At 51.9% G+C, this 27,971-nt stretch overlaps 3 protein-coding genes across 22 annotated transcripts in view; 2 read left to right on the forward strand and 1 right to left on the reverse strand.

The window, feature by feature from the left end:
• Positions 1–208: 208 nt before the first annotated feature.
• Positions 209–17,357, forward strand: Strc (stereocilin). 2 transcript variants are annotated; one of them, XM_021649866.2, is made up of 30 exons: positions 209–266; positions 1,018–1,803; positions 1,891–1,915; positions 2,796–3,050; positions 3,192–4,194; positions 5,049–5,111; positions 5,208–5,318; positions 5,487–5,653; positions 5,804–5,990; positions 6,111–6,226; positions 6,473–6,605; positions 6,932–7,114; positions 7,388–7,426; positions 7,593–7,760; positions 7,877–7,942; positions 8,389–8,514; positions 8,823–8,881; positions 9,740–9,863; positions 9,983–10,095; positions 12,346–12,481; positions 12,883–13,079; positions 13,231–13,321; positions 13,663–13,819; positions 14,626–14,795; positions 15,312–15,467; positions 15,987–16,129; positions 16,298–16,446; positions 16,545–16,642; positions 16,723–16,870; positions 17,044–17,357. In XM_021649866.2, exons 1-30 carry the CDS (start codon positions 209–211, stop codon positions 17,130–17,132), a joined length of 5,316 nt encoding a protein of 1,771 aa, XP_021505541.1. In that variant the 3' UTR covers positions 17,133–17,357. The 2 variants fall into 2 exon arrangements, with proteins under 2 accessions (XP_021505541.1, XP_021505540.1); XM_021649865.2 differs by having other exon boundaries at positions 2,796–4,194.
• A 15-nt stretch (positions 17,358–17,372) lies between these two features.
• Positions 17,373–23,706, reverse strand: Ckmt1b (creatine kinase, mitochondrial 1B). Of its 2 annotated transcripts, XM_021649868.2 has the most exons (10): positions 23,576–23,706; positions 22,440–22,641; positions 21,644–21,842; positions 21,334–21,429; positions 20,574–20,795; positions 20,354–20,439; positions 20,094–20,217; positions 18,303–18,437; positions 18,000–18,125; positions 17,373–17,609 (listed from the first exon to the last, which is right to left on the reverse strand). In XM_021649868.2, exons 2-10 carry the CDS (start codon positions 22,586–22,588, stop codon positions 17,493–17,495), a joined length of 1,254 nt encoding a protein of 417 aa, XP_021505543.1. In that variant the 5' UTR covers positions 22,589–22,641; positions 23,576–23,706; the 3' UTR covers positions 17,373–17,492. The 2 variants fall into 2 exon arrangements, with proteins under 2 accessions (XP_021505543.1, XP_021505542.1); XM_021649867.2 differs by lacking the exon at positions 23,576–23,706 and having other exon boundaries at positions 22,440–22,816.
• Ppip5k1 (diphosphoinositol pentakisphosphate kinase 1) overlaps positions 21,925–27,971 on the forward strand; it is a 48,759-nt gene continuing 42,712 nt past the window's right edge. For 11 of the 18 annotated variants that reach the window (XM_060372250.1, XM_060372255.1, XM_060372259.1 and 8 more), the window contains exon 1: positions 26,679–26,773. The gene's annotated coding sequence lies outside the window, so the exon portion shown is untranslated. Of the gene's footprint in view, positions 21,946–26,678; positions 26,774–26,900; positions 27,034–27,244; positions 27,930–27,971 lie in introns of those variants that run through there. The other 7 variants (XM_060372251.1, XM_021649873.2, XM_021649875.2 and 4 more) reach the window with 3 other exon arrangements.

The following is a 27,971-nucleotide window of genomic DNA, read 5'->3' on the forward strand; positions in this document are numbered from 1 at the left end:
TACACCTTCCTCCAAAAGCCAAAGGATCAGGTGTTCCCTGGCTCCGGTGACAAGCCTGATGTCAGGTTACAGATACTGTTTCCCGAGAGACCACGCCACGGTGTCAGAGGAACCCCAGGCTGTGTACAATGTCCTGTCTTCACCTGGCTACTCCTTCAAGGTGAGAATAACCAGAACTCGCCTCCAGCACCAGTGAGCTCCTGGAAACATGGCTCTGAGCCTCTGGCCCCTGCCGCTACTGCTCCTATTGCTGCTGTCACACAAAGGTGAGAACCATGAGTAGGCTTGGGGGGAAGGAGAATAGCCTCTCCCCTCTTTTTAAAAACTGAGTGTGTGTGTCTGTGCGTAACTTTCCCCTCTTTTTAAAACTGGTGTGTGTGTGTGTGTGTGTGTGTGTGTGTGTGTGTGAGAGAGAGAGAGAGAGAGAGAGAGAGAAAGAGAGGGAGAGACTTAGAGACACACAGAGAGAGAACTTTCTCCTCTTTTTAAAACTATGTGCACATGCACTCCCTCGGCCCCACGGCACACAGGTGGAGGTAAGGACCACTGCAGAATTTGAGTCTTCCCTTCCACCAGGTGGGTTCTGGGCCACGCTCGCAGGTCACCAGGCTTGCCAACAGATGCCTTTACGGGCTGAGCCATCTGCTGGCCCTGCCTTCCCCTCTAACAAGACAAGCGTGTGCACGCCTTGTGGTGTGGTGTGGATGGTGGCCTGTGCCTGTAAGCCCAGCATGTTGAGGCAGCAGATTGGGAACTGATTATGTAGAGAAACCTTGCCTCACGAAGTATATAAAGCAATAGTGAGGGGGTTAGCCAGTTAGGGAAAAGCTGAAGGGACAAGGAAGAGACCAGAGATTGGTGGACAGGTGACGCTAAGGATTCAGAAAGCAGTCCCAGACTTAGGGTGATGAGAGCGATGGTCTCATTCCGTTTTCAGATCCCGGCAGTGAACTGGGAAAAGCTGATTTGGGCTTTACGCCTTTCGCCTTTAGTGATCTGCCATCTCTCTTCTTATAGTGACTTTGCCCCCTCCTGGGCCTCAGCCTTCGGATCCCGGTCTCTCCCTTCTGAAGTCGTTCATCTCCACTCTGAACCAAGCTCCTCAGCGTTCCCTCAGCCAGTCACGGTTCTCTGCATTCCTGGCCAACATGTCTTCTTCCTTTGAGCTTGGGAGGATGGGGGAGGGACCAGTGGGAGAACCCCCACCTCTCCAGCCCCCAGCGCTTCGGCTCCATGATTTCCTCCTGACACTGAGAGGTAGCCCAGACTGGGAGCCAATGCTAGGGCTTCTGGGAGATGTGCTGGCACTCCTGGGACAGGAGCAGACTCCCCGGGACTTTCTAGCACACCAGGCAGGTGTGCTGGGTGGCCTTGTAGAGGTGCTGTTGGGAGCTTTAGTTCCCGGAGGTCCCCCTGCCCCCATGAGGCCCCCATGCAGCCGTGATGGGCCCTCGGACTGTGTGCTGGCTGCTGACTGGCTGCCTTCTCTCATGCTGTTATTAGAGGGTACACGCTGGCAGGCCCTGGTGCAGCTGCAGCCCAGCCTGGACCCAACCAATGCCACAGGGCTTGATGGGAGAGAGCCAGCTCCTCATTTTCTTCAGGGTCTGTTGGGCTTGCTTACCCCAACAGAAGAGCTGGGCTCTGAGGAGGCTCTTTGGGGTGGCCTGCTGCGCACAGTGGGAGCCCCCCTCTATGCTGCCTTCCAGGAGGGGCTACTCCGTGTCACTCACTCTCTGCAAGATGAGGTCTTTTCTATCATGGGCCATCCAGAGCCTGATGCCAGTGGGCAGTGCCAGGGAGGTGAGTGCTGCGGAGGTGAAGGTTGGGAGGTAGCAGGGAAAGAAGGTGAAATTAGGATTGTTTTCTCCATCTCTCTTTCCCTCCTAGGTAACCTCCAGCAGCTGCTCTTATGGTGAGTAACAGGGAAACTCCAGTTCTGGGGAGAGGGTCTGAGCAACCTGTAGATAGGGTGCTGTCAGCCTTAGCCCCCAAGACTCAGGAGGAAATCAGTCCAAGGGGTGTGGGTGTGTGGTTTTGGACATGGTATTCAACTCCCCTTTCTTTACTGCCATGTGGCTTTGGACCCATCACACATGCAGTATGTGTGCCTCACTTTCCCCACTTGCAAAAATGAAATAACTACTGCAGAGTTGTTGTAAGGACGAAGATGAGTTGATAAAAGCTGGGCTTGGCGGTGCGCACCTGTAATCCCAGCCCTCGGGAGGCGGAGGCAGGCGGATCTCTGAGAGTTCCAGGCTGGCCTGGACTACAGATTGCATTCCAGGACAGCCAGGGCTACACAGAGAAACCCTGTCGGGGGGGGGAGGTAAAGTGTAAACCATTTGGAACAGTGTCTTCGTGTAGTGCCTAATACATGTTAGCTAGTGGAGATGGCGCTCGGGGGCGGGAACAACTGGACTCCTCTGTTCCAGCACAATGCTAGGACACAGTTGGACACATTCAGTTGTCCCTGATGGTCTCCTGATATGAGGCCAAAAACAAGGTTGTATTGAAGGTCCCTAAAACCAGATGAAGAAAGGAAAGAAGGATGAGACCAGGTGGACAGGAGTGGGCTGTCCCAGGCCATTTTGTGCCTTGGCAGCATAGATGTCTGTCCTTCCCTCCATCCTAGTATCCAAGACAGTAACACCTGTATCCTCAGGATACTTACTTTAGGAAAAACCTGTGCTTGCCTAAAAGCCCCCGCAGGCAGAGCTTAGAGCTAGGGTCAAAACCTTCAACTAGATGAAATGGGGACTGATCTCACCCCGCCTGCTCCTCCCCTGTACCAGGGGCATTCGGAACAACCTTTCTTGGGATGCTCAAGCGCTGGGTTTTCTCTCTGCATCGCCACCTCCACCCCCTGCTCTCCTGCACTGCCTGAGGACAGGCGTGCCTCTGCCCAGAGCTTCCCAGCCGCAAGCGCACGTCAGCCCTCGACAGCGGCGAGCCATCTCTGTGGAGGCCCTCTGCGAGAACCATTTAGGCCCAGAACTACCCTACAGCATTTCCAACTTCTCTATCTACTTGCTGTGCCAGCACATCAAGCCTGGCACCACAAGGCCTCCTCCCACCACCCCGCAGCCCATCCCTACCACCCCACAGCCCATCCCTACCACCACACAGCCCATCCCTACCACCCCACAGCCCATTCCTACCACCCCACAGCCCCCTCCTGCCACCCCAAGGCCCCCTCCTGCCACCCCACAGCCCCTTCCTGGCACTGATGTTGTCTGCCGGACAGCTATATGGTATGCAGTCTCATGGGCACCACGTGCCCAAGCTTGGCTCCAGGCCTGCCACGATCAGTTTCCTGATCAATTTCTAGATATGATCTGTGGCAACCTCTCCTTTTCAGCCCTGTCCTGGCCCAATCGTCGCTTGGTAAAGCAACTCTGTGCCAGTTTGCTCCCACCCCCCACCAACTGCCCGGATGGCCTGGTCCCTGTTCCCCTCACCCCAGAAATATTCTGGGGTTGCTTCATGGAGAATGAGACACTGTGGGCCGAACGGCTGTGTGTGGAGGACAGTCTGCAGGCTGTGCCCCCCCGGAACCAGGCGTGGGTTCAGCACGTGTGTCGGGGCCCCACGTTGGATGCCACTGACTTCCCACCCTGCCACGTTGGACCCTGTGGGGAACGCTGCCCAGATGGGGGCAGCTTCCTGCTCATGGTCTGTGCCAATGACACCATGTATGAAGCCTTGGTTCCCTTCTGGGCCTGGCTAGCAGGCCAATGCAGAATAAGTCGTGGAGGAAATGACACTTGTTTTCTAGAAGGCATGCTAGGCCCTTTGCTGCCTTCTCTGCCGCCACTGGGACCATCCCCGCTCTGCCTGGCTCCTGGTCCCTTTTTGCTTGGCATGCTATCCCAGCTGCCACGCTGTCAGGCCTCCGTGCCAGCCCTTGCCCACTCCACACGCCTGCATTATCTCCTGCGCCTAATGACCTTCCTTCTGGGTCCAGGGGCTGGGGGTGCTGAAACTCAGGGAATGCTGGGTCAAGCTCTGCTGCTCTCTAGTCTCCCAGACAACTGTTCGTTCTGGGATGCCTTCCGCCCAGAGGGCCGGAGAAGTGTCTTGAGGACAGTCGGGGAGTACCTGGAGCGAGAAGAGCCAACCCCTCCAGGCTTCGAGTCCACTGTTGGCCTCAGCTCCGGCATGAGCAAGATGGAGCTTCTGTCCTGCTTCAGTGTGAGTGAGCCGCCTCTGTAAAAGCCCCCAGAGCAAGGGAAGGGACTCCAGGAAGTTGGTCTGCTGTAGAGAAGTAGTGTAGCACTCAGAGTACACAGCGCTAGAGCCCGACAGTCTTGGGCTTCCAGCCTCAGCCAGGTTATTCTGTCTCCTCATCTGTAAACTGCGTGTAACAAGATACCGACTCTTAGGGTGGTTGCAAAGACTATATTGAATGCTATGTGCTGTAGGCTTAGCTTAAACCCGTAACAAACTTCACCTTGTTATTCTGTGACTCTTCCCTCTTCTGCCACAGGAAGCAAAGGGTTGTAATTCATCCCCTAACAAACAGGGACTGGGGGTTGGAAAATAAGACTAAAAGAGAGAGATTTAAGGAGCGTATAAATCAGAAGCATGATTAGGTTCAACTCTTACATAAATTACCGTCATCTTAGAGACAAGTGATATTCTTCCTGTGTTGTAGACTCTTTTCTGTATGCCAAAGGAGCTTAAAATATGCTAAGTTTCATAACTAATTCATTGAATATCTGTTATGTAAAAGGCACTGCGTGAGATTTGTTAGGGCCACTTTTCAAGCCCTAGACCGTGTAAAATGAGATTAGATAGTGTGACTACACTATCTAATTTGGTTCAGGCCTGCAAGTATCTGAGGAGCCAGGTATAGGCTTGGCACTCAAGTGAGTTCATGAGAAGTTAGGGTATGGTCCCATATGGGGACTGTCATCTGAAGAGACTCAGGTATGAGCTTCAGACGGAGGACACGCAAGCATCCCCACAAAGCCGAGTTCAAGTGCCTGGGGAGGCTTTAGAAGGATCAAAGAAACAGCCCCCTTCCGGTATTTTTTCCTTACCAGCCTGTCCTGTGGGATCTACTCCAGAGAGAGAAGAGCGTTTGGGCCCTGAGGATCCTGGTGCAGGTAGTAGGTGGAGGAACACGTGGATGGCTGAGTGATAGCCGTGGCTTGAGACATCTGGCCCCTCAGGTCACAGTCACCGTTGCCTTCTGTCCCTAGGCCTACCTGCACATGCCTCCGGAAGATCTGCAGCAGCTGGTGCTCTCAGCAGAGATGGAGGCTGCACAGGGCTTCCTGACACTCATGCATCGCTCCTGGGCCAAGCTGAAGGTGGGCACAGAGGGGTGGGGAGCAAGAATAGAAGGACTAGGGAGACCAGAGGCACCCAGATCCTCGCCTTCTGAGGGTTTGCTTAAGTGAAGAGAAGAACCCCAAAGACAGGGATGGCAAAGATACCGAATAACCTCGGAGGCAGCGTCTGTTAATGTGTTCCAACAGGTTCCACCGTCTGAGGAGCAGGCCGTGGGGCGCCTGACAGCCTTGCTGCTCCAGCGGTACCCACGCCTCACCTCCCAGCTCTTCATCGACTTGTCACCACTCATCCCCTTCCTGGCTGTCCCTGACCTGATGCGCTTCCCACCATCCCTCCTGGCCAATGACAGTGTGTAAGCACCAGGCCTGCTTATCCACCTACAGAGGTCCCTTTCAGAGCTACTCTCTGTTCAGTCAGGGAGACCCTCTCTCCTTCCTGTCCCCGACGACAAGACTGCAGCCGAGAGGACACGAGGAAAATCTTAAGACCGGTTTCTCCTTAGCCTGGCTGCCATCCGGGATCACAGCTCAGGAATGAAGCCTGAACAGAAGGAGGCCCTGGCAAAGAGACTGCTGGCCCCTGAGCTGTTTGGAGAAGTGCCCGATTGGCCCCAGGAACTGCTGTGGGCCGTGCTGCCTCTGCTTCCTCACCTCCCCCTGGAGAACTTCCTCCAGCTCAGCCCCCACCAGGTATGAGAATCATCGTTCTTTGACTGAACCGTCCTCCTCAAGGTGGGCTGGGAGTCAGCGGCAGGTCTCCTAGTGGGGTCTCTGTGTCACGCTTACCCCGCCCCTTTTTCCTCATCTCAGATCCAGGCCCTGGAGGACAGCTGGCCAGTGGCAGGCCTTGGGCCGGGGCATGCCCGCCATGTGCTTCGCAGCCTCGTGAACCAGAGCATGGAGGATGGGGAGGAGCAGGTGCGCAGGTGAGCGGTTATGAACTCAGTGACCATGACCAGTGTGGAGGTGGTATAGAAGCAGGGCTAGTATCTAGGAAGGAAGAGACAGGAGGCAAGAAAGTAGCCCTGGCAAGCTAGGGGCTCTGAGAGAGAAACCGATATATGCTGCTCACATTTCCTAGTTTAGTTCACATGCCTACCCTGTGTACCAAATAAGTCGAGCCCGGGTACTTATCAGTTACCACATCAAGGCCAACTTCATGCCCCCTGCAGGCTTGGGTCCCTTGCATGTTTCCTGAGTCCTGAAGAGCTACAGAGTCTGGTGCCCTTGAGTGATCCAATGGGGCCTGTAGAACAGGGCCTGCTGGAATGTGCGGCCAACGGGAACCTCAGCCCGGAAGGACGGGTGAGCCTTTGGTACAAATCTGAAAGACCCCAGACTCCCCCAGGGATGGTGACTTGCCCAACTGTACCAGCCAAGCTCAAGCGCAGTGGTGTGGGCTCCCTGTCCCACTCCCTGACCCCTGTTTCCCATAGTGCCATTCTTGCCTCTCATCCCCTCTTCCTACCCCTACCCTATATCAGCTTTTGTGACCTTGAACCAGTCCTATCTGGTCCATGCCTGGTGCCAAGTATTAGCCCAAGCCCTGGTAAATCCAGACGTGGGTTCGGAAAGGCGGACCTAGATACAGCTGCGTTTTCTCCCCAGTTCCAAGCCTGCCTTTGTTACAGGTGGCATACGAACTTCTGGGGGTGCTGCGTTCATCCGGAGGGGCTCTCTTAAGCCCCCGAGAGCTGCGGGTCTGGGCACCTCTCTTTCCCCAGCTGGGCCTCCGCTTCCTGCAGGAGCTGTCAGAGCCCCAGCTCAGAGCCATGCTCCCTGCCCTCCAGGGAGCCAGCGTCACGCCTGCCCAGGTGAGCTTGTCTTATTTCCTGAAGGCCCAATCATGAGCTCACAATGTGGGGATGCCATCAGTCCTCCCTCTCCCCGGGTAAGAGCTGAAGGTGAACTGTGTCAACAAAGCATGCCTCGTCCCCCCTTCTCAGCTCAAGAAGGGCCCTCAGACAGGTTGGTCTCCGGGGTGGCTGGGGGGGAACTGGAAGCCTTAGAGGGCAGGTCCAGGGACCTGTGTGGGCCTTGGCTGCTGGGGCCTGAGAGCTGTTGATTCCTGTTCCATCCCATTCCAGGCTGTTCTGTTGTTTGGAAGGCTCCTTCCTAGGCACGATGTGAGTAGCAGCAAATTCTCAGTACCTCCTAGCGGGCTCTGTGCCCTGTTCCCATGGCTCTGGCATCGGCCCTCTCTCCCTCAAAGCTCCCCTCATACCTATTACCTTACTTTATAGCCTTCTCCTGCCTCTCTTCTTCAGACCTCTTCTCTCTCTTGTTCCTTAGCTGTCCCTGGAGGAACTCTGCTCCTTGCACCCTCTTCTGCCAGGTCTCAGCCCCCAGACACTCCAGGCCATCCCTAAGCGAGTTCTGGTTGGCGCTTGTTCCTGCCTGGGTCCTGAACTGCCAAGGCTTTCAGCTTGCCAGACTGCAGCATTGCTACAGACCTTTCGGGTATGGGAACCGGGAGAAAGAGATAAACAGAAGATGGGTGGTATATAGGGGGTGAGTGTCTTCCTTGTGGCTGAGGACCACACACACACATACAAATACTGCTAATCCCTGTGCAGGTCAAAGATGGTGTTAAAAATATGGGTGCAGCAGGTGCCAGCTCAACTGTGTGCATTCCTGGTCAGGTATGTGTGGGATCTCCGGACTGAGCACCTCTCCATGCTCTGGGTGGTTTACCATGGCTGGTGTTGCCTCACATCCCCCCCCCCCAGCCCCTGTGGTGGCTCTGAGAGTTCAGGTTAGCTCTGTGCCCACCTAGATAGGAACAACATCCTAGTCCCTGATACAACATTACTCCCACGGTCCTCCAATGTCAAAGCCGGAAGGCTTGAGATCACCCAGGCCAACCTCTTGCTTTTGGATGAAGAGACTCGGGCTGAGAGAAGCTGGGGGCCTTCTGTTGATCAGGTGTCTAACTAGCACAATACCAGCTCAACAGCCGGCAGTTTGAGGGCGCCTAAGCATTCATTGCTGCAATGGCGAGTGCCCTTCCACCCCCACCCTAGCTTTGATCCCTCTCTGCCCTTCTCTGAGGGTCAGCGCAGACCCTCTCACCTCTCACTGCCAGCAGCCCATCCCCACCACTTGGCCAGACTGCCTGCTTCCCCTGCTCCCATTAAAGCTGCTACAGCTGGACGCCGCAGCTCTCCTGGCAAACCGAAGGCGCTATCGGCAGCTGCCTTGGTCTGAGCAGCAGGTAACACTTTCTTCTGCCCTTAGAACTCCCTTTGTTTTTCCTCCACTTCCTTTACTCAGCCCTTGCTCCCATATCTTGTCCCTTATCACTGCTTTCTCTGTGTCTCTGTCTCTCTGTCTCTCTCTGCCTCTGTCTCCTCTCTCTCTCTCTCTCTCTCTCTCTCTCTCTCTCTCTCTCTCTCTCAGAAAGGAGTATGACTTTGGGGCTGGGAGGAATCACAAAGGAGAGAGACAGGGCCCCGGGCTTGCCTCTGAGGCCCCCAGGACAGTACCTCTGCTGGGAAGCTGTTCTCTCTCTGTATTTTATAGGCACAGTTTCTCTGGAAGAAGATGCAAGCGCCTACCAACCTGACCCTGAGGAATCTGCAGTGAGTAGCTGCGTTGGACAGTTGGTTCAACTCAGTTGGCATTATTATAGTTGTTATTAAGTGCTTACTATCCGCCAGGCACTGTGTGACAAGTATACAAGAATGGACTGTTGTTCCAGCCTTTGCCACTGGTCTGGTTTTTCTCCCTCCCCCTGTCTTCCTCCTTCCCTTCCACAGTGCCATGACTATCCCAGTTATTGCTGTCGGACTCAGAAAAGCCTGGGATCATGCACTCTCTTACCAAGAGTCAGGTCTCTTAGCTAGTGAGCCAGGTGTGGTGGAAGGCAGAAGCAGGCGGACTTCTGTGAATCTGAGGCCATCCTGATCTACAAAGAGAGTTCAAGACAGCCAGGGCTCTGTCACACAGAGAAACTCTGTCTTGAAAAACAAAATAATAATAATAACAACAACAACAATATAGTTATAGTGAAGATTGAGTGAGATTAAGGCATTAACACAGTACCTGGCCCAGTGGAAACTCCCACTAGACATTTGCTGTTCTTAATTTAATTCAAGGTGACTTTAGAGCTGCTAGAGAAAGAAGTAGGTATCACTTTACTTACACCTACAGTAAAAGACCCAGGGGCTTTGGAATCTGAAGACATAGCTCTTGTCTCAACTTACTTCTAGCAGACTGATGTTAAGAATATCCCTTGACCTCTGTAGATCTTTATTTCCTCACTGCTAAACAGTGATGATGTTATGGGAAAGCCGGCGATGTTTATCTATAGACAAACATTTCACAGGCTGTAAAGGACTGTCAGTGAACATCCGTCTTTGTGTTGAGAGGGCTGATATTATGGATCAGGCAGGCCATGACATGTGTTAAAGAAACTCTTCTGACTCACATGCCCATAGGGCTCTGGGCAACCTGGCAGGGGGCATGTCCTGCGAGTTTCTACAGCAGATCAGCTCAATGGCAGACTTCCTCGAGGTGGTACACATGCTCTATCAACTACCCACTGGTGTTCGAGGGAGCCTGGTGAGAGGGTGTCTTAGGCGGAAGTGGGAGGCTTGGACCCTGGGTTTAGCCCCCTGCTCAGCTGTCTTGACCCTTCTACCCTTTCTACCTTCTCGCCCTATCTACCCTACACCCCTTAGCGGGCCTGTATCTGGACAGAGCTGCAGCGGAGGATGATGATGCCAGAGCCAGAGCTGACCACCCTGGGGCCAGAACTGAGCGAGCTTGACACTAAGCTACTCCTGGACTTACCGTAAGTGTATGCCTGGAGATAGGGGGCCTTAGGGGGTTCACCTGCGAGGAGAAGCTCCCTGCTTGGGGAATGCCCAGAAGAGGCGGCTTTCTGTCTAGTGCTTTCCTGACATCATTTACAGCTCCAAACAGGACTCTTTCAAAGCTGTTTTGCGCATCCTTCCACTCCCAAGAATGGCCCTGGCACAGGAAAGCTAATATTATGTTGTGCCCATCAGGTGAATTTAGGAAAAATCTAGGCTATGTTAATAGGTGTGTAGTAACTGAAATAAAGGAAGAAATGGTCTATTTATGTCCCAGAGGATTGTAATCTGATTAGACCACTATGTTTTCAGTATGTTCAGAGGAGTGGTTGGGGTTGGGGAGATGAAGTGTGTTAAAACGCCTTCAAATCCACTTGGATACTGAGCTCCCATGGGCTATATCCGGGCAGGGGTTCTAGGTTATATCCGTACATAGTCCTTAGTTGGAGAAACAGTCTCATGAAAGACCCCTGTGCCCTGATATATTTGGTCCTTTTGGAGCTCCTGTCCTCTCCAGGTCTTACTAACTCCTCCTTCTTTCATATGATTCCCTGAACTCTGCCAAAAGTTTGGTTATGAGTCTTAATATCTGCATTGATACACTGCTAGGTAGAGTCTTTCGGATGCCCTCTGTGGTAGGCTCCTGTCCTGTTACTTGTTTTCTCCTACCTCCAATGTCCGCCCCCACCCCGCCCCCTCTCTGAGGGAGGAGCAGCCTTGCTAGGTTACAGAAGAGGACATTGCAGCCAGCCCTGAAGAGACCTGATAAGCTAGGGTCAGATGGAAGGGGAGGAGGTCCTCCCCTATCAGTGGACTTGGAAAGGGGCAGGGAGGAGATGAGGGAGGGAGGGTGAGATTGGGAGGGAATGAGGGAGGGGGCTATGGCTGGGATACAAAGTAAATAACCTGTGATTAATATAAAAAATAAAAAGACACACACACAAAAAAGCCTTCAAATCTGCAAGAAACTATCAAATACAAAGTATACAGGCTTATTTGCGAGTGGCTCCATGGGGCAAGACTAGGATTAATAAAGTAAAAAAAAAATCTGATTTTTTTTTCTTTTCTTTTCTTTTTTTTTTTTTGCACAATGTAATGCAATTGAAGTAGTAAGTTTCTGATGGTTTGTGCTATCCAAATCTTAGTGGGATAGCATTCCGTGAAGGAATGCTAGAGAACCAATTCAAGTATGAGCTGGGGAGAGAAGACTAGGTAAACCTAAGGTCCCCCTATCCCAGAGATCCTAGCTTATGAGTACCTTTACTCATAAGCTTGCTGTGTAGCTCTCGATGGCCTGGAACTCACTGTGTAGACCAGGATGGCCTTGAACTCCAAGAGGTCCACTTGCCTCAGACTCCAAAGTTCTGGGGTTAAGGGTATGTGCCACCACACCCAGCTTTTTTTTTTTTTAAGATCTTTAATAATTTCTTATTATTTTATTTTAGGTGTGTGATATTTTGTCACATGTATTTCTATACACCAAGTACAAACCCTGGTGCCCACAGAGGGTGTTGGGTCCCCTGGAACTGGAGTTACAGATGGTCATGAGTTGCCCTGTGGGTGCTGGGAATCAAATCCTGGTCCTCTAAGAGCCGCCAGTGTCACCGAACCATCTCTCCAGCCCCTCGTTTATGACTGCATTACCCATAGGCTTAATTTCTCATTTCCCCAGCCCCTTGCCATATGAGCTGCAGGTGAGAGTAGGGAAGGGCTGGACTTAAAGACTTCCTGGAGATGGGAGGATGGCGGATGCAGCCAGTAGCCCTCCACAAGATTTCCTGGAGATGCTGACACACACACTTGACCCTGTACGGAGCACAGGTGCCATCTAGGAGTCCCGCTTTTTTAAGACCCTTTAAATCTCTTTCACTGTGTTGGTTCGCTAAGATAATGTGGAACTCCAAGAGCCCAGCTGAGGTAAGAGGCCTTGGACCGTGAGTCAGAAAACTGGAATTCCTCACTTGTGAAAAAATGATAAGAGATTTGACCAGTGTCTAAGATCTGTGGCTTTGGGGTTCATCACATCAGGTAGGATTATCTCAAGGATAGCTACTCTCTCTGTTTTCTCCCTTCAAGCGCATGGGGGACACTGCAGTACTGTTGAGTAGATCAGTGCTGTGTAGAGTCATAGATTTGGGTCTGATATTAGGACTACGGGACCTGATGAGGTCTTCTTAGCTTGTCTCAGATTCACTCAAACGTCACCACTGTCAAATGTCACTGAATAGGATCCAGCTGATGGACAGATTATCCAATGATTCCATTATGTTGGTGATGGAGTTGGTCCAAAATGCTCCAGAGCAGCTGCTGGCGTTGACCCCACTCCACCAGGCAGCCTTGGCAGAGCGGGCACTAAAAAGCCTGGTAAGAGTCCACCCTACCAGACTCAGATCTGCTGTCCTTGATGATCCTTGCCCCTCAAATAGTGCTTTTCAGTTCTAGGCCCCAGCCCTAGACTGCTAATCTCCCCACTGGCCTCAGCTTCTAGATCTGCCTCTCGATTCTTTGGTTAACCTGCTTCATGTTTCATGTTCGTGTCCCTTGGAGTCTAAGAAATCCTTTGGATTCTGCCTCTCAGTCTTTCTATCTGCTTCTGTCTGAACTCATTCAGACAGAATTTAAGGCAGTGTTGAACAGGAGCAATGTCCTTCATAGCGGCCTAGTTGGAAGTAGGAGGAGAGGGAGGATCAAGGGCCTTGGTATCTTGATCAAAGAGTCTGGTACTGAGGCAGGAGCATTGTCCAAGGCTTGATGCCCCTCTCCAGGCTCCAAAGGAGACCCCAATCTCCGAAGAAGTGCTGGAGACACTGGGCCCCTTGGTTGGATTCCTGGGAGTAGAGAGCACACGGCGGATCCCTTTACCAATTCTCCTGTCCCATCTCAGTCAGCTGCAGGACTTCTGCCTAGGAAAGACATTTGCCGCAGAACTGGGATGGCTGCTGTTGCAGGAGCCAGTTCTTGGGTATGGTCCTTTGGTATCACCCAGGTCCTTGACCATCAGCCTGAGCGGTGTCCCATTCCCTGTGCTTAAAGGTACCCTGGCTCCCCAGTCGTAGCATGTCATATTTTCACCCCTGTTCCCTCAACTCCACGCTGTCTCTTCTGTCTCCTAGGAAACCAGAGCTGTGGAGCCAGGATCAAGTAGAACAAGCCGGACGCCTGGTGTTCACTCTGTCTGCTGAGGCCATTTCCTTGATCCCCAGGGTGAGGCGAAGGAACAAGGAGACTGAGGGGTGGCAATGGGAAGCTAGGTCATGGAGGGGAAAGGGAGGACAGCTTGTGTCTGGGGAGACTGCTAAACAAAGGCAGGGCTTGTTTACAGCTCCTGTCTCTGATTTTGTTTATTTGAGACAGCCAAGCTGGCCTGAACTCATTCTGTAGCCCAGGCTGGCTTTAAAATTCAGGGCAGTCCTGCGTCAACATTTAGAGTGCTGGGATTCCAGGCATGCGCCCCCACGCCCAATGGCAGGATTTTGAAATTATAGTGCCTGGCCCTGACTTCCAGGTTGCCTTTCCTTCTTCTTCCCTCTTCTTCTCTCCCATAGGAGGCTTTGGGCCCAGAGGCCCTGGAGCGGCTTCTAGGAAAGCAGCAAAGCTGGGAGGACACCAGAGTGGGACAGCTGTGTGGGACCCCCCAGCTTGCCTACAAGAAAGCAGCTCTAGTGGCTGGGATTGTGCGTCCAGCTGCTGAGGGTCTCCAAGGTGAAGCTCCCCAAATGCTCGTATGTCCAGCAGGGTGTAGGAGCAGGTGTCAAGGCAAATGGTGCCGTAGGAAGCCTGGGTGGCTGACTGTTGGTGGCCAAGCTTTGCCGGACATTTACTGGTTCCATCACTAGGACAACAGTGGAGCAGGAGGCTGGGCTCTAGGTGTGCTACACCTCCAAACAGATTTCCTGATCTCTGGGCTCTGATCGTCAGTAAAGCAGGGGTTACAAGATAATGTTCAAGGTCAATTCTAGTTGTAAGGGTCTATAATCCTGGGAGTTTATAACCCCATAAGTGTTTTAAAGTCGGGCGTGTTGGTATACACACCTGTCATCCAAACACTTGGGAGCGGAGGCAGGAAGATCAGAAATTTAAGGTCAGCAGTAGCTGCATAGCAGAATTAAGGCCAACCTGGGCTACATAAAAATCCTGTCTCAAAACCAAAACAGCCCAGCATTCTATTTTCTTGTTCTCTTTAGCCTGGCAAAGTATGGGGCTCTCTCCTGGGGAAATCTCTAGACAGAAGGAGACATCATGAGACTAGAGACCTGGATTCTAATTCAGGTCTCTTGTTAAATACCTGAGCAATCTCCTCTGTGTTCCATTTAACACAGGACGGCCTTGTCATATCCAGTCATTTTTGTTCCGAATACCCTGTGGGCCCTATAATCCTCACTGTCATTGTTCCTTAACCAATGCTGCCCTCGCTTCTCTGTCCTCCAGAGGTTGAATGATCTGCGACTATCACTGTGGGCATAATTTTAGTATCACACTGATCCTTTGCCCCTGCCTTCTTCCTTCAGAGCCTGTACCAAACTGTGCGGACATACGGGCGACCTTCCCAGCAGCCTGGTCTGCGACACAGATCGCAGAGATGGAACTCTCGGACTTTGAAGACTGCCTGTCACTATTTGCTAGAGATCCGGGACTTGGTCCTGAGGAACTACGGGCCGCCATGGGCAAGGCCAAGCAGGTTAGGGATGCAGAGACAAACGGAGGCCATAGGGGTAAAAACACGAGGAAGTTGAGTAAGAGTGATATGGGACACGAGGGAATGGAGAACTGGGTAAGAGGTGGGGACAGAGAAGATGAAAGTGAGAGGTTTGGCTAACAAGTAGGAGGTCAGCAGGGGTCAGTACTGAAGAAAGGGTCGTACAGTGGATGGAGAGGCAGTTTATGTATTAAAGCTGCCCAGGTTCTTTAAAGGCAATCGCTGGGCCCCATGCCAGACCACAAATCTCCGATGTTTGGGTCTTGTACCTGCACGTTAGCAGGGTGTCTGGAGCATATAAAGTTTAGAATTCATGGACTGGAGTTTGTTCTGCTTTCCTACTGAGTCTCTGACTCAGGGAAACCCTCATCTTACTGTTGAGGAAATTAAAAGCAAGGCGAGTGATCTGACCAGTGACCCACAGCTAAAGCCCAAGGCCCAGCCTGTGGCTCCCAGTCCAGGGCTTTTTCTACTCACATGGTCCCTGTCTTCTCCTAGTTGTGGGGTCCCCCCCGAGGATTCCGTCCTGAGCAGATCTTGCAGCTGGGCCGGCTCCTGATAGGTCTAGGAGAGCGGGAGCTGCAAGAGCTTCCCTTGGTGGACTGGGGTGCGCTGAGCAGCCTGGGCCAGATAGATGGCTGGAGCACTGTCCAGGTACCATCTTCTCTCTTGCTTGCCTTGCCCCGGACATCCAGCCTGTGGACCTAGTCCTCCCAATTAGTCAAGCCTAAGGGATTTTCCTCTTGGACTCTTTCCTGGCCATTCTTTCTTTCCTTTCTTGGTGTGGGGTCATTTTTGCTTTTTGCTTTTAAACAGGGTCTTAGGCAACCCACCCTGGTCTTGATCCCATTACACAGCTGAGGATAGCCTGGAGCTCCTGATCCTGCTGCCCTTGATCTGCTAAATTCTGGGATTACAAGTGTGTCACCACACCTCAGCTTGTGACCTCAGGGGCTCTGCAATTCGTCCCCTCTGAGGTCCTCCCCCAGCCTCCTTCTCCCCTTTCTCCTCCTATTTTTGTGAGGACAAGGGCGGGTCCTCGATTTTCTCCACGGCTATTGGGTCTTCTGATGTTGACAACAAGGCAGTGTAGTCCAGCGGTACCTCCCCTCCCCTACTCATTTCCCCATCCGTTAATGCTCCCTGCTTTATCTCTCTCCTCTGCTCCCCCAGCTCCGAGCGGTGGTCTCCAGTTTCCTGAGGCAGAGCGGCTGGCATGTGAGCCACCTGGACTTCATTTACCTGACGGCACTGGGCCACACGCTCTGCGGACTGCGGCCAGAGGAGTTGCAGCACATCAGCAGCTGGGAGTTCAGGTCACGTGTGGAAGGTTTGGGCGAGCGGTGCTGTGGAGACGGGCTCACGGAGGGCTTCTCTTACGCAGGAAGGGGGGTTCATGTGAAGCCATCTCTTCCTCCGTCTTATGACCACAGACTCTGTCACCGAAGCTGAATTCTTTTCCTTTTCTTCCTACTGCTCCACAGCCAAGCAGCTCTCTTCCTGGGCAGCCTGCATCTCCCGTGCTCTGAGGAACAGCTGGAAGCCCTGGCCTATCTCCTTGTGCTTCCTGGTGGCTTTGGCCCTGTCAGTTACTGGGGGCCGGAGATCTTCACTGAAATTGGCACAATAGCAGGTGGGAAGGCTGGGCCAGTCTGTCAGTAGGTGTCAGGGTTTGGTTTCCACATCACGGGTGGATTGTGATAGTGGGATGTGCTCCGCTTTCTTCACTAGCTGGCATCCCAGACCTGGCTCTTTCAGCATTGCTGCGGGGACAGATCCAGGGCCTGACCCCTCTTGCCATCTCTGTCATCCCTGCTCCCAAGTTTGCAGTAAGTTTTGGTGGACCAGGGCCTAGAGCATGGGCCCAGTGAGGTTACAGGGACGTGTTGATTCCTGTCCTTTCCTGTAGGTGGTGTTCAACCCCGTCCAGTTATCCAGTCTCACCAGTGTTCAGGCTGCAGCTGTTACAGCTGAGCAAATGGCCTATCTGAGTCCTGAGCAGCGACAAGCGGTTGCATGGGCCCAGCACGAAGGGAAGGAGATCCCGGAACAGCAGGGTAAGTTACCAACTGCACAGTTTTGTAAGCTGTCATCCGACCCAGAGACCAAGTCCGCACCCAAGAGAATCTCTGGAGTAGAGGGGTCTATATGTGTGGGGCTAGTTCTGAAGGATCAAAGGCTCCTGGGGAACAGAACTGTGATATCCCTCCCATTCCTTCCCTCTTTACAGGTCGAAGCTCGGCCCGGGGTCTCTACAACTGGTTCCAGGCCTCCTGGGTTCTGACATTGACCATCAGCTTTGTTGGCCAGCTATTATGATACTGTTCCTTCAGTTGAGGGAGAAAACTTACATCATACCGGACCAATTGTAAAGGAAGTGCATTCTAATTATTCTCAGTAGTGGATGAGGACTATGGGGAGAATCCTAATGCGTTCCACCCACCTGAGAATCAATGCTCCTGGCATGTATGTCTTTTGCCATCGTGAATAACCCCACTGTTTCTTTTCATTTCCAACTTCCTCTTCTCTACACCAATAGAAATAACAGAGACAGCTGAACATAGTGTGGAGTCTTTACTAGGGCAGGGATCGAGGGGCAGGTCCAGGGCGTGTTGAATGGGCCTCTGTTAAATACGCAGAAGATCTGGGGCTCTTGACTCACTTGCTGGAGACGGGGAGTTAATGTTTGCCGTGGACGAGAGGCGGAGGGATTCGAATATCCTGTCCTCTCTCCAGACGCCGTTCACAGTCAATCAGATAGTTCACTCCATCAATGACCAGCTGCACCAGCTCCACCTGAAGAAGACTAACCCTTGATCTCCAGTTCTCACAGTCTGCCTGAGCTTCTTTGTCTTTTCTTTTTTTCTTATTCATCTATCTATCTATCTATCTATCTATCTATCTATCTAGAGACAGGCTCTCACTATGTGGCCCTGGTTCTCCTGGATCTTGCTCTGTAGACCAGGCTGGCTGGGATTCACAGGGATCTGCCTACCTCTCTGCTGGTATGAAAAGTATGCGCCACCTTGCCCGGCTCAAATTCCTTTCTTTAGCGCTGATCTTCCATCTCTGAAAGCCCGCTTTCCCTCCCCAACTCAACCTGAACTTTGCTTCAGATTCTATTACATTCCTGAGGCTCGCTCGCCGTCTTATCTCAGCTCCTCCACCTGCTTCCTAAGGCCTCACCTCTGACTTGCCAAGTCGATCCAAGTTAGAGATGTCAAAGACACTGCCGGTGGCGGCAGTGTCCACTCCTCCAGTCCCGCGCTTCTGGAGTCTTAAGTTCTCCAGGATCTTTGGGAAGCGGCTGTCCTAGAGGCAAGACAGAGATCAGGGGCAGGTCAGTAGAGGAAGACACTGTCTCTACCTTGCCCTTGGCCCTCTAGCCCTGATCAAACATGCCTGGCTTCTTTCAGAGTACCTCCTCCATCCCCATCCAACCCCTCCCCCTCCCATTCTCGCCCCTCTCCGACCCCATATCTCCTTTACTTTGCTTAGCAGGGGCAGTTTGATATGCACTCCCGCCCGAAGTCCAGTGCCCAGGTTAGATGGACAGGTCAAGATGTATCCCAAACGCTCATTCCACATGAACTCCCAGCCTCGCTCCAGGATCAGCTTCTCCACCTGTGTTAACAGAGGTTCTGCTGTGAAAAAAAATCAAGGATGGATTCGTCCCTCTTACTTAGCCCCACAGACACTCTAGAACTACATCTACAATGGTTGAGGAGGGATGGATGACATGAATTATTATCAGGCGTGGTGGCACGCGCCTTTGCTCCCAGCACTCAGGGGGCAGAGGCAGGAGGATCACTGTGAGTTTAAGGACAGCCTGGTTTAAAAAGCGAGTTCAGGACAGCCAGGACTCTGTTACACAGAGAAACCTTGTCTCAAACAACAACAACAAATTATTGTACATGCAAGGTAACTTTGGTGTTACATCATATGCGTACTGATAAGATTGTGGACAGATAGATTGTTCATGGAAGAAACTTGAGATTTCTTGATGCTACATTAAGAGTGACCTATGAAATGAACAGAATGGGAAACAGGACAGGGAAATGACTGGTTGTTTCATGGGTTCTTCATGCACCAATTATCTCTTTGACAAAGAGCAGAGGGTCCTTTTGAACAGAAATGAGCCACTAAGGTTTGCAGGGACACATGTAATAAAGCAGAGAGACGTAAGAAAATAGAGCAGAGAAGCCAGATTCATAGGTACATGTGAGAAGAGGGGGCATTTAAAAGGCGTTCCTGTTTTCCTCAGCCAGCCTGAGCGCCACAAGGACCATTAGGATTGACAAGGCAGGGGTCTTCCAGAGCAATAAACACAAAGACCACTGTCCAAAATAAGGACAGATGATGTTCTCTCTAGCAGCAGAAGGAATCACAAGCATGGGCATTCTTCATGCTGAAGCTAACACTAATTGTAGAACAATTACTTTGTCGGCATTTCTTCATTTAATTCTCACAACCTAAAATATAAGCGATCTTATAATTTCAACTTTATAGATGTGGAAACTGAGTCATATAATTACAGGGTATTTCGCTCGCGTTGCACTCAGAGACCATCATCCATTCCTTGCCAAAAATAGTATGCGCTTCCCAGCTAGAATCTAAACGGGAAGCGCTCTTTCTTTATAAGTCCAAAAATAAAACTGCAGATACAAAAATATACAGTACGGATTAGATCTCTGGCAGTTTCTAACAGAATTAAATGCAGAGGACCCAATCCATATAAGACTGAAGGTTCACCTCACATCTAGAACCATGCACTCTAGAACTTAGGCCATTTCAGCCTCCACCTTCTTTAGTCTCTCTAGAATTTTCTGCTTGAAGCTTTGATACAATGCCAGAGGGAATCCAGAGTCAAGGCCAACCTTGGCTCAGAACTGGGTGATGGATCATGAACATACCAGTTTCTCGCCCCTACAACAGTTCAGGTTCAAATATTCCCCTCAGCTGCACAGCCTGCCTCGTACCACCCACCCCAGCACCACCTTCCACATCACTGGTTCCTTCTTTGCATTACTAGGCTGAGATTATGCTTTCTTTCCTTCCTTAGGTTACTGACATCCTTCCTGTTTCTAGAGTAACTGTGTGCCCTGGTTTTCCAAGGATGACCCTGGTTTGTAACTATTGTTTTAGCATGACTCTAATGGCCCTTTCTACTGGCAGAAGCACCTTGGGCTGACTGACACATGGTACAGCCAATCTACCCATGCCGCTCTTTGGTTTTTCTCATGTCCTCCCACCTAGCCCCCTCGTGCACCCTTGTCTAACCTCTCTGAGGCCCCGGCAGAATCTCTCAAACACTCTCTTCATGTTGCCGCCTTTCTCCATAGAGATGACCCGTGTGTGGTCCTCCTCATTCACCCAGATCAAGAAACTCTTCTCATTGTTGTGCCTGAGGGCAGGAAGTAAAAGGATCAAAAGGCAAGAACTGGGGTAGATAGAGAAAAAAAAGTGTGTGCATACGAGGGAAACAAACAAACAACAACAACAAAAAGGAGAGAGAGAGAAAGAGAGAATCAGCCTCATACCAGATCCCTCGAGCATCTGGCCAGTCTCGAGCCATTCCTGCTGCTGTCAGCAACGGGGACACAGGTTTGTCGAACAGAAAATGGTCCTGAGGAGAATAAAGGGATTGGACTTAAGGATTCTCACAGTATGGCCTGGGCCATCTCTCCTCTGTGGCCCAGCCTCCCCTCTGCCTCTTTTCCATCTGCTCCCACAACCCCGTCCTATGTCAAGGCCCCTCACATCGATCAGCTGCTGCTGCTCCGCCTCTGTCATCTCACTGAGCCTATAGTACCGTCCAGCCAGGTCCCCCTTCAGTCCGCTCAGCGCGTCCACCACGACACGCTCCACCTCGCGTCGCTCTGCCCGAGTGCAGGCTGGAGGGAGGCTGAGGCCCCTGATGCTTCGGCCAGTTCTGACTCTTGAGGACAATACATACCTTTCATCAAAGTAGCCAGAACGGATCTGAGGCAGAGGAGAAATTAATGTAAGTCACAGAAACACAAGGTGGGGAGGGGGCTCCTAGGGATTATGAAGCAAGCCCTGGAAGGGACACATTGCACAGGCCTGGGAACTGAAGAAGACATTGTGGTCGTTTTTCCAAATTTCCCACTTTGGGTACAACTTCTTTTTTTTTTTTTTTTTTCTTTTTTTTATGTGTAAGGGTGTGTGTGTGTGTGTGTGTGTGTGTCCTGGGCCTCCAGAGAGCTGAGACTACAGGTGTGGGCTACCACACCCAGCCAGGACAGAGTCACTTCTTAAAAAAATTCTTTCACAATTTTGTACTTTGATCATATTCTCCTCAACCCCATTATCCTGACATAGTCACTCTTTCTTATCCACTGTCTTCCTATCTGCTATTCTTCAAGATATGTAGTCCTTTCTCTTATCAATCTTGGAAGCTCAGCAGGGTAGCCATGAGTCAGGAAACAAGGTGTAACGACTGGAGATACAGAACGCTGTGCACAAGGCTGTGCACATTGGAAGTGTCACATCGGCTCACTTTACTCGCATCAAGGTCAGTGGTGTGCTTCATCGTTCGGGGGTCGTAGCCATTATGTCTCTCCTGGATCACAGGGTCAAACAGTTCCGCAAATATCTGGAAGGGAGTTAAGAGGAACAAATGCTTATAAAGAGGAAACTCCTTCCTCTACACTCCAGCTGTAGATCGATTGTCACTGGGTCAGAAAATTCTGCCTATGGACAATTTAGAGTCTTGAGGGGACAGACATGAGGAATCTTTAGGAGGAAGGCACTGGGCTTTCTGGGAAAGTGGCTCCGGTCACCAGAGAGTCTCTGAGGGGACCCCCTACCTCGTAGGTCTCCTCATCTCCGGCCACCATGCCCACAGTCTTGATGAAGGGGTGGCCGGGGTTGTCCACGCCAGTCTGGATGCACTGATCTAGCGTCCAACCAGTGGGTGTGGTCTTGTCGCAGAGCCGTGCATAGACCGCTGGGGTCAGGTGACTGGCCATGCAGTTGTTGTGCTTTCGGAGGTCTGGGTACTCAGCGCTGGGAAGGGGGTACCCAGTCAGCCATGGAGGGAGGCAGAAGACCTACTGCTGTCTCCCGGGAGCTGTCTGGCTATGCTCCTTGGAAGGAGGGGGAATTAGAGGTAGGCTAAATCTCGATAATCTCCTTAGGGATTGCCAGGGTCTTTTCTTTCCCAATAGCTCTAGCTGCCTGTGGCTGCCTCAGTTCCCCCCATGTCTACACAGTTAATTTTCTCTAGTGAGCTCAACCTTAGGGATTGGGGGAGGGGAAAGGCTCAGGAGAATTCGGGAGAATCAGGATGAATAGGTCGAGATAAGAAAAAAAAAAAAAAAGGTAGTTTTTAGTTGTCAAATAAGGGATCTGGGCAGTGGGTAAGCCCAGAATTCGCAAAGCCAGAGCTGCTTGGAGGCAGTGATCTCAGATGACAGGTCCTGAGACATATTCTTTCCTTATGGATTTGGCCCTATGGCTTCTATAAGGCTGACATCTCCGAACTGTACAGAAATCCATCTCGGGGCCCTGTTTGTTGCTCATGTCATCCTCTCTACCCGTTCGGTTCCCGTCACCACCACTACCGCCCCCAGCCCCCACCTCGTGCGTCTTAGGCTCTGATACCTCGGGGGATACAATCTCCTCCGTTCACTGGCGGCTCGTACAGATTCCGGGCGGAGCAGAATCCCAGCGGCCAGAGATCCAGCTCCAGCCAAAGCCAGGAGCTTGAGTCCGGGGCGGGCAGACAGCAGACGGGAGAAGGGACCAGCCATGGCTTGGGGATGCGGCTACTGAATCCGGAGCAGGATCTGGCGCAAGTCAGGAACTAGGAGGGAGGATGCAACCGGGTAAAGAGAGGGTCCGAGGCTGAAGCTGAAATAGGGGTCACGATGAAGGCTGAAGCTGAGTGGCAGCCGGTGCCAACCAGGCTGCAGAAGAGGCGCAGCGAGCGAGCGGCCACCCTGAGCAGAGGGAGGCCCCAGCCGCAGTCTCCAGGGGTGGGGCTCTCTCAGGCTCCGCCTTCCCGCCTGCCACCGCGCTAGGTGTGCGGGGGTGGGGTTGGGTAGCACCAGCCAGGTAATTAGGAAGACCCAAAATCCGTGCGCTGGGGCTGGGGACAGAGGCCCACCAAGTATGAGGGTGGTCAGATTTCAGCACCAAGTAGAGGACAGCACCCCAGGGACTCCCGAGCCTGAAACCCCCTTCTCCCTCGCCCCCTCTGTTTAATCTGAAACCCAATCCGTCTATTTTATGGGTATGGGGCGGGGGGAGGGGGGAGAAGGGGTGACATTGCCCAGCCTCTTTTCTGAATTCGATCTGCACGCAATCTCTCCATTTTTCCCAGGAGAGGCAGCCGCAGGTAAACCGCAGAATAAACAGAAGAGAAAGGCTGAGAGAGCACAGGGGAAAAGACACTCCGCTGCCTCAAGGTCACCTTTTTCTAAGACTCAGGAAGAGGGCCAGGGAACTCCCTGCGACACCTATGCTTTCCTAACAAGGTTGAGGAAAAGGTTCCTTAAGAGTCGAGGAACTAATAGCTCTTACTCCATTTACGCTGTCTTCCCTCCCGCCGCCCCCAAGTCTTCAGCTTGGCTAGTTCTAGCCTCCCCTTCTCATGGGGTGCCCTACTTTTTTTTTTCCTTCCTCCTCTACCTTATCCCCTACTTCACCTTTGATCTTCTATTTTTCTTCCTCAGCCCCAGGCTTAACCCTGTTTGCTGTTCGCAGGTCTCCTGCGAAGCGCCTGAGAGCTTGCCTACCTGTTGATTGCCCTGGGTGTGGGGCTGGGGTTGGACAGGGGACGGTGAGTTTCTTCTTCCTTCTCTCCCTTCTCCGCAGCTGGCAGTTCCTGGACTGGAGGGGAATATAAAGAGAGAAGGGTGTGGTGAGGTGACGGGGTGTGGAATGGAACAGGCAGGCACAGGTCTCCTGAACCACATGTGTTTTTTCTCTCGGCTCTCTAACGCAGTCTAATCTGGAGGGTAAAGGCTGGTGGTGTCCAAGAGCATAAGGTCATCAGGGACTCTCTGCCTTCTTCCTGGTCCTCTCTCTCTCTCTCTCTCTCTCTCTCTCTCTCTTTTGTGAAGTGCACATTCAGACTCAAGAGGGTTTGTTTCTGCAGCTACCAGCATAACTAGGTGCAACTTGACTTTTAATATAGCAGGAAGTGGAATGAAATCTGGAGCTGAGACAGCGACCAGAGGCTTTGGTGTGGAGGGCCAGCCAAGGCAGAGCAGGCATATTAGCATTGATAACGTCTTCCTTCCGCTTCCCAGCGTTCCAGAAGATGGTGAGATATTTGGAAGTCTTAAGAGAGTACTTGAGAAAAAGAACTACCCCTCACAATCGCTGCTGGCCCCACTAATACACATTCCCTTATTAGTCCTCCAGCCCCACAGGTCTCCTTTCTGACCTTCCTCATTTATGCATATCCTTAGAAGCCAGCCATCTCTTTTCTGGGGTCCATTACTTAAGCCCCTTCTCCTGCTAAAATAGCAGCTCTCAGAGAATAGATTGGAATCTGCTGTTGGAGCTTTCTCACTTTTGGAGAGACCAAAAAAAAAAAAATTACCTATGCTGTGGGTGTTCATTATCCAAGTGAAGGAGTAGGTATGAGTAAGTAAATATAATTACTCAGGATGGTGTATATTTATCCAGATAAAAGAAGGAGATAATCTTCCAAAGCAATGGGGCTGTTATTTGGCTGAGAAGGTGTTCAGAAGATAGGAGGTGGGAAGGGAGACTGACAGAGAGAGAAATAAAGGCAGCCAGAGTAGAGAACTTATTCAAGTTTGGAAAAGGCCTTTCTGCAGGAAATAATAGTTCTGCTGGAAAGATTCACGTATCTGTGCACTTTTCTTATTCTTCGTGAGCCCCTGATAGGCAGACACTATGTTGTTAGTCATTTGAAGAAATTCCCTGGGGCTGGAGAGATGGCTCAGAGATTAAGAGCACTGGCTGCTCTTCCAGAGGTCCTGAGTTCAACTGCCAGCACCCACATGGTGGCTCCCAACCATCTGTGTGATAAGATCTGGTGTCTTCTTCTGGCATGCAGGTGTACATGGAGATATAACATTGTATACATAACAAATAAAATATTAAAAAAAAGAATTCTGTGTGCTCTACAGTTGGCTTAGCCTTTAAAAAAAAAAAAAAGAAAGAAATTACCGTATGGGACTGAAGAGATGGCTCAGCTGCTGCTCCTTCAGAGGACCTGGGTTCAATTCCCAGCAAACACACGGTAGCTGACAACAGTCAATAAGTTCAGTTCCAAGAGATCTGATGCTCTCTTCTCTTCTCTTTGGGCACCAGGCACACACGGCGCCCAAACATGCAAGCCAAACACCCAAACACACACAAAAACTATTCTATTGCATATGGGAATTTATCATTACATGCAGTATTGTATTTACTTGTTAATAATTATTACTAATATTTACTATTTTAATGAACCCTGCAATTATAAGGAACCTTGATATGTGTATCATTTCATTGAGCATTAGATCACTCCAACATATGACCCGGATCAAAGTCTTTTCAGGGGGATCGTTGGAGAAAGTTTCTACTCAGGAGCTGCTGTAATTACCTGCTCTCTTGGTTGGAGTGGTAGCGTCTGAGCATTAACTACCATTGATGATTTGTAGACCCTGTTCTTAGGATCATCCATCCATTCAGGAGGCCTGGGGGTTGGGGAGTCAGTGTAAGGCACCCAACTAGGAAAACTGTAAGGTCCCTAAAGTTATAAAGAAAATGGGGAATCTCAAACTCCTGACCAGGGAAGCCTACATGACGATTTAAGGACGGCAATAATATACACAGGAGAAAATGCTTTTTTTATGATCAATATCTGGTTTTTTTTCTTTTTTTTTTTTTTTAAGAAATGTCCTTTATAGGATCATGTATAGGAGCTTGGTTAGTTATCAGCTGATGGACTTTTGTGAAGTGATTGTTTTCTGGGTGTGCTAATCTAATCACCCCTTGATGAATTCATAACATATTATTGGAGCATGGTGAGAGGGAGGACGTAGGACCTAGCTGGAGAAAGTAGGTCCCTGTGGGCATGCCTCAGACAATTTAATTTGTCCTTTGCCTCTTCCTTCCCTCGCTGCTTCCTATTAGCCAACAGGCACGTGGCTTTTACCCAGCCACCACTGTTTTCTGCCTTTCCTCATGGCCAAAGCAATGGAGCTAAGGACCAAAACTTCCGAAACCCTGAGCCAAAATAAATCTCGTTCTCCATACACTGCCTTTCTCAAGTCCTTTGCCACAGGCAGCAGCACTGCGTGAATTAGGGGCTTAGTCCCGCCCTCACAAATAAGCAGTGAGAGCTCCGGAAGTTAAAGTGACGTCCCCAAAGCTACACGGCTTCAAGCACAGGATTCAAACCCAGCTTTCAGGTTCCAAGGCTGGGGAGCAGAGAAGAAGCAAGGGGTGGAGACAGAAGGCAGTTTGCTCAGTTTTCCTGGTCCGCCGTTTTCCTACATCCTTTACAAAGGAGCCTGTTCGTTCTCACCCTTAACTTCTCCTGTCTGCTGGTCTGCTTGTCTGTGAGTTTGGCTCCTGTATCCCTAAGTCTTCTCAGCTGTGTCTACTTTTCAGCCTATGTCCACCTATACCGCACTTTTACAGAATAAAAGGAGCCTCATTTTTTTTCCCCTCAAGGAGGTGCAATGTCACAAACTTTGCCTCTTCCTCTTGTGTCTCCATTCCCTTGGTCTCCCTGGTTAGCCTGTCCAGAGACCAAGGATGCGGACAGGCACAAGAGCATCAGGCTGCATTCCCCGGTGCAGCCGCTAGGGGCCGCCCTCCTCCGCTCCGAGGCTCCGGCCAACGCAGCCTGACTTGTTGCCGGTGCGCGCCGCCCGCCGATTGGCGGGACCGCAGAGGAGTCGCGCTTTGATTGGGCGGCTGTCAGGTGTCGCTGCGGGCAGGTTCGGCTGCGCGGCGGAGGGAGGCGGGTGAGTGCGGGCCGGGGGCGGTGGGGGAGTGGCTGGGGCTGGGGGCGGTAGCGGGGAGGGTGGGCTCGGCGAAGGGCCCGGCCCGCGCTCGCGGCCGTGGGTAGTCCCGGGTGGGGACGGCTCCGGAGGGGAGGCGCGCTCGGGAGGCCTCGGTGTCAGCGGAGGGAGAGCGAGGCGGGGACGGCGGGGGCGGGCGGAGGCAGTCAGGATGGGAGGGCGGGATTCGTGACCCGGCGCCGAGGGAGAGGACGGCGGAGGGGGTCAGTGGGCGAAGGGACGGCGGTGGAGGGGGCTGCGGGAGGAAGAAGGGGACCCCTGGGGGCGGGAAAGGCTTGCAAGGACAGGGCTGGGCACTCGGGGAGGAGGGGCGGGGCTGGATCGCAGAGGAGGGGACCGGGGTGGAGGGTCGTGCGCGACTCGGGGAGGGAGGAGGGTAGGGAGGACCCCCGGGCTCTGAATGCTGGCCGAGCGAGGGGAGGGACTGACTGGCCACGGGCGAGGGTCTACCGAGGGATGGGTTACTGTGGAGAGGAGCTGACCCTCCAGGAGGGCTAGTCTGAAGAAGGAACGGCCCTCGGGCGTTCAAGGGGATCATTAAGTGTTCCTCCCTAACGAAAAGATGCTACCAAGCGTATCCTGGAGGCTGAGGCAGGAGGATCCTGAGTTCAAGGCTTCAAGGTTCAATCCTGAGCCACACAGATTCTGTCTTAAAAAAAAAAAAGTGTTAGCAAGTGTGATGACTCATGTGCAGGTTTGAAGTGTTGTTTACTTCTGGGAGTCACCGAGTGGGAGAATTGGCTGGATTCATTGCATTAATTGGTCAGTGGCTGGGGTGCAGCCGTCAGTGTGCGGAGAGTTAAGGTTAGGAGGGTCAGTAAAGAGCCGTCGTCACAGATTTGCTGGGGAGAGAAGGTAGGGTGAGCGAACTGACGGTGAGAACGGGCAGCAGATGGTTGACTGGTGTCAAAATGAGGAATATGTCGGAAGCATTAAAACCTGCCTCAGGAAGGAAGTGGGAAGCAGGCAGACCGGCTCGTGCCTGTAATGCCAACCCTTGGGGGACTGAGGGAGGAGAATTGCCATGAGTCTGCGGCCATCCTGAGCTACAGAGTGAGAGCTTGCCTCAAAACATCCAGGAGAAAAGGGACACGAAGGGGTGAGGGTTCATTCTTGGAGATGGAAAAATCCAGTATTAGTG

The sequence above is a fragment of the Meriones unguiculatus genome, chromosome 18 (assembly GCF_030254825.1).
Source record: "Meriones unguiculatus strain TT.TT164.6M chromosome 18, Bangor_MerUng_6.1, whole genome shotgun sequence".
NCBI classification, from domain to species: Eukaryota; Metazoa; Chordata; class Mammalia; order Rodentia; family Muridae; genus Meriones; species Meriones unguiculatus.

What these genes read in the sequence shown, in the direction of transcription:
- Ckmt1b (XM_021649868.2), bottom strand. Translation starts at nt 22,588, where the DNA reads ATGGCTGGTCCCTTCTCCCGTCTGCTGTCTGCCCGCCCCGGACTCAAG. An exon ending in AGGAGATTGTATCCCCCGAG is followed by an intron (nt 21,843 to 22,439) that starts GTATCAGAGCCT and finishes CCCCCTTCCCAG; the next exon opens with CGCTGAGTACCCAGACCTCC. An exon ending in AACTGCCCCTGCTAAGCAAA is followed by an intron (nt 18,126 to 18,302) that starts GTAAAGGAGATA and finishes TCTTGCCTCTAG; the next exon opens with GACAGCCGCTTCCCAAAGAT.
- Strc (XM_021649865.2), top strand. Translation starts at nt 209, where the DNA reads ATGGCTCTGAGCCTCTGGCCCCTGCCGCTACTGCTCCTATTGCTGCTG. An exon ending in CTGACCCTGAGGAATCTGCA is followed by an intron (nt 8,882 to 9,739) that starts GTGAGTAGCTGC and finishes ACATGCCCATAG; the next exon opens with GGCTCTGGGCAACCTGGCAG. An exon ending in ATCAGCAGCTGGGAGTTCAG is followed by an intron (nt 16,130 to 16,297) that starts GTCACGTGTGGA and finishes ACTGCTCCACAG; the next exon opens with CCAAGCAGCTCTCTTCCTGG.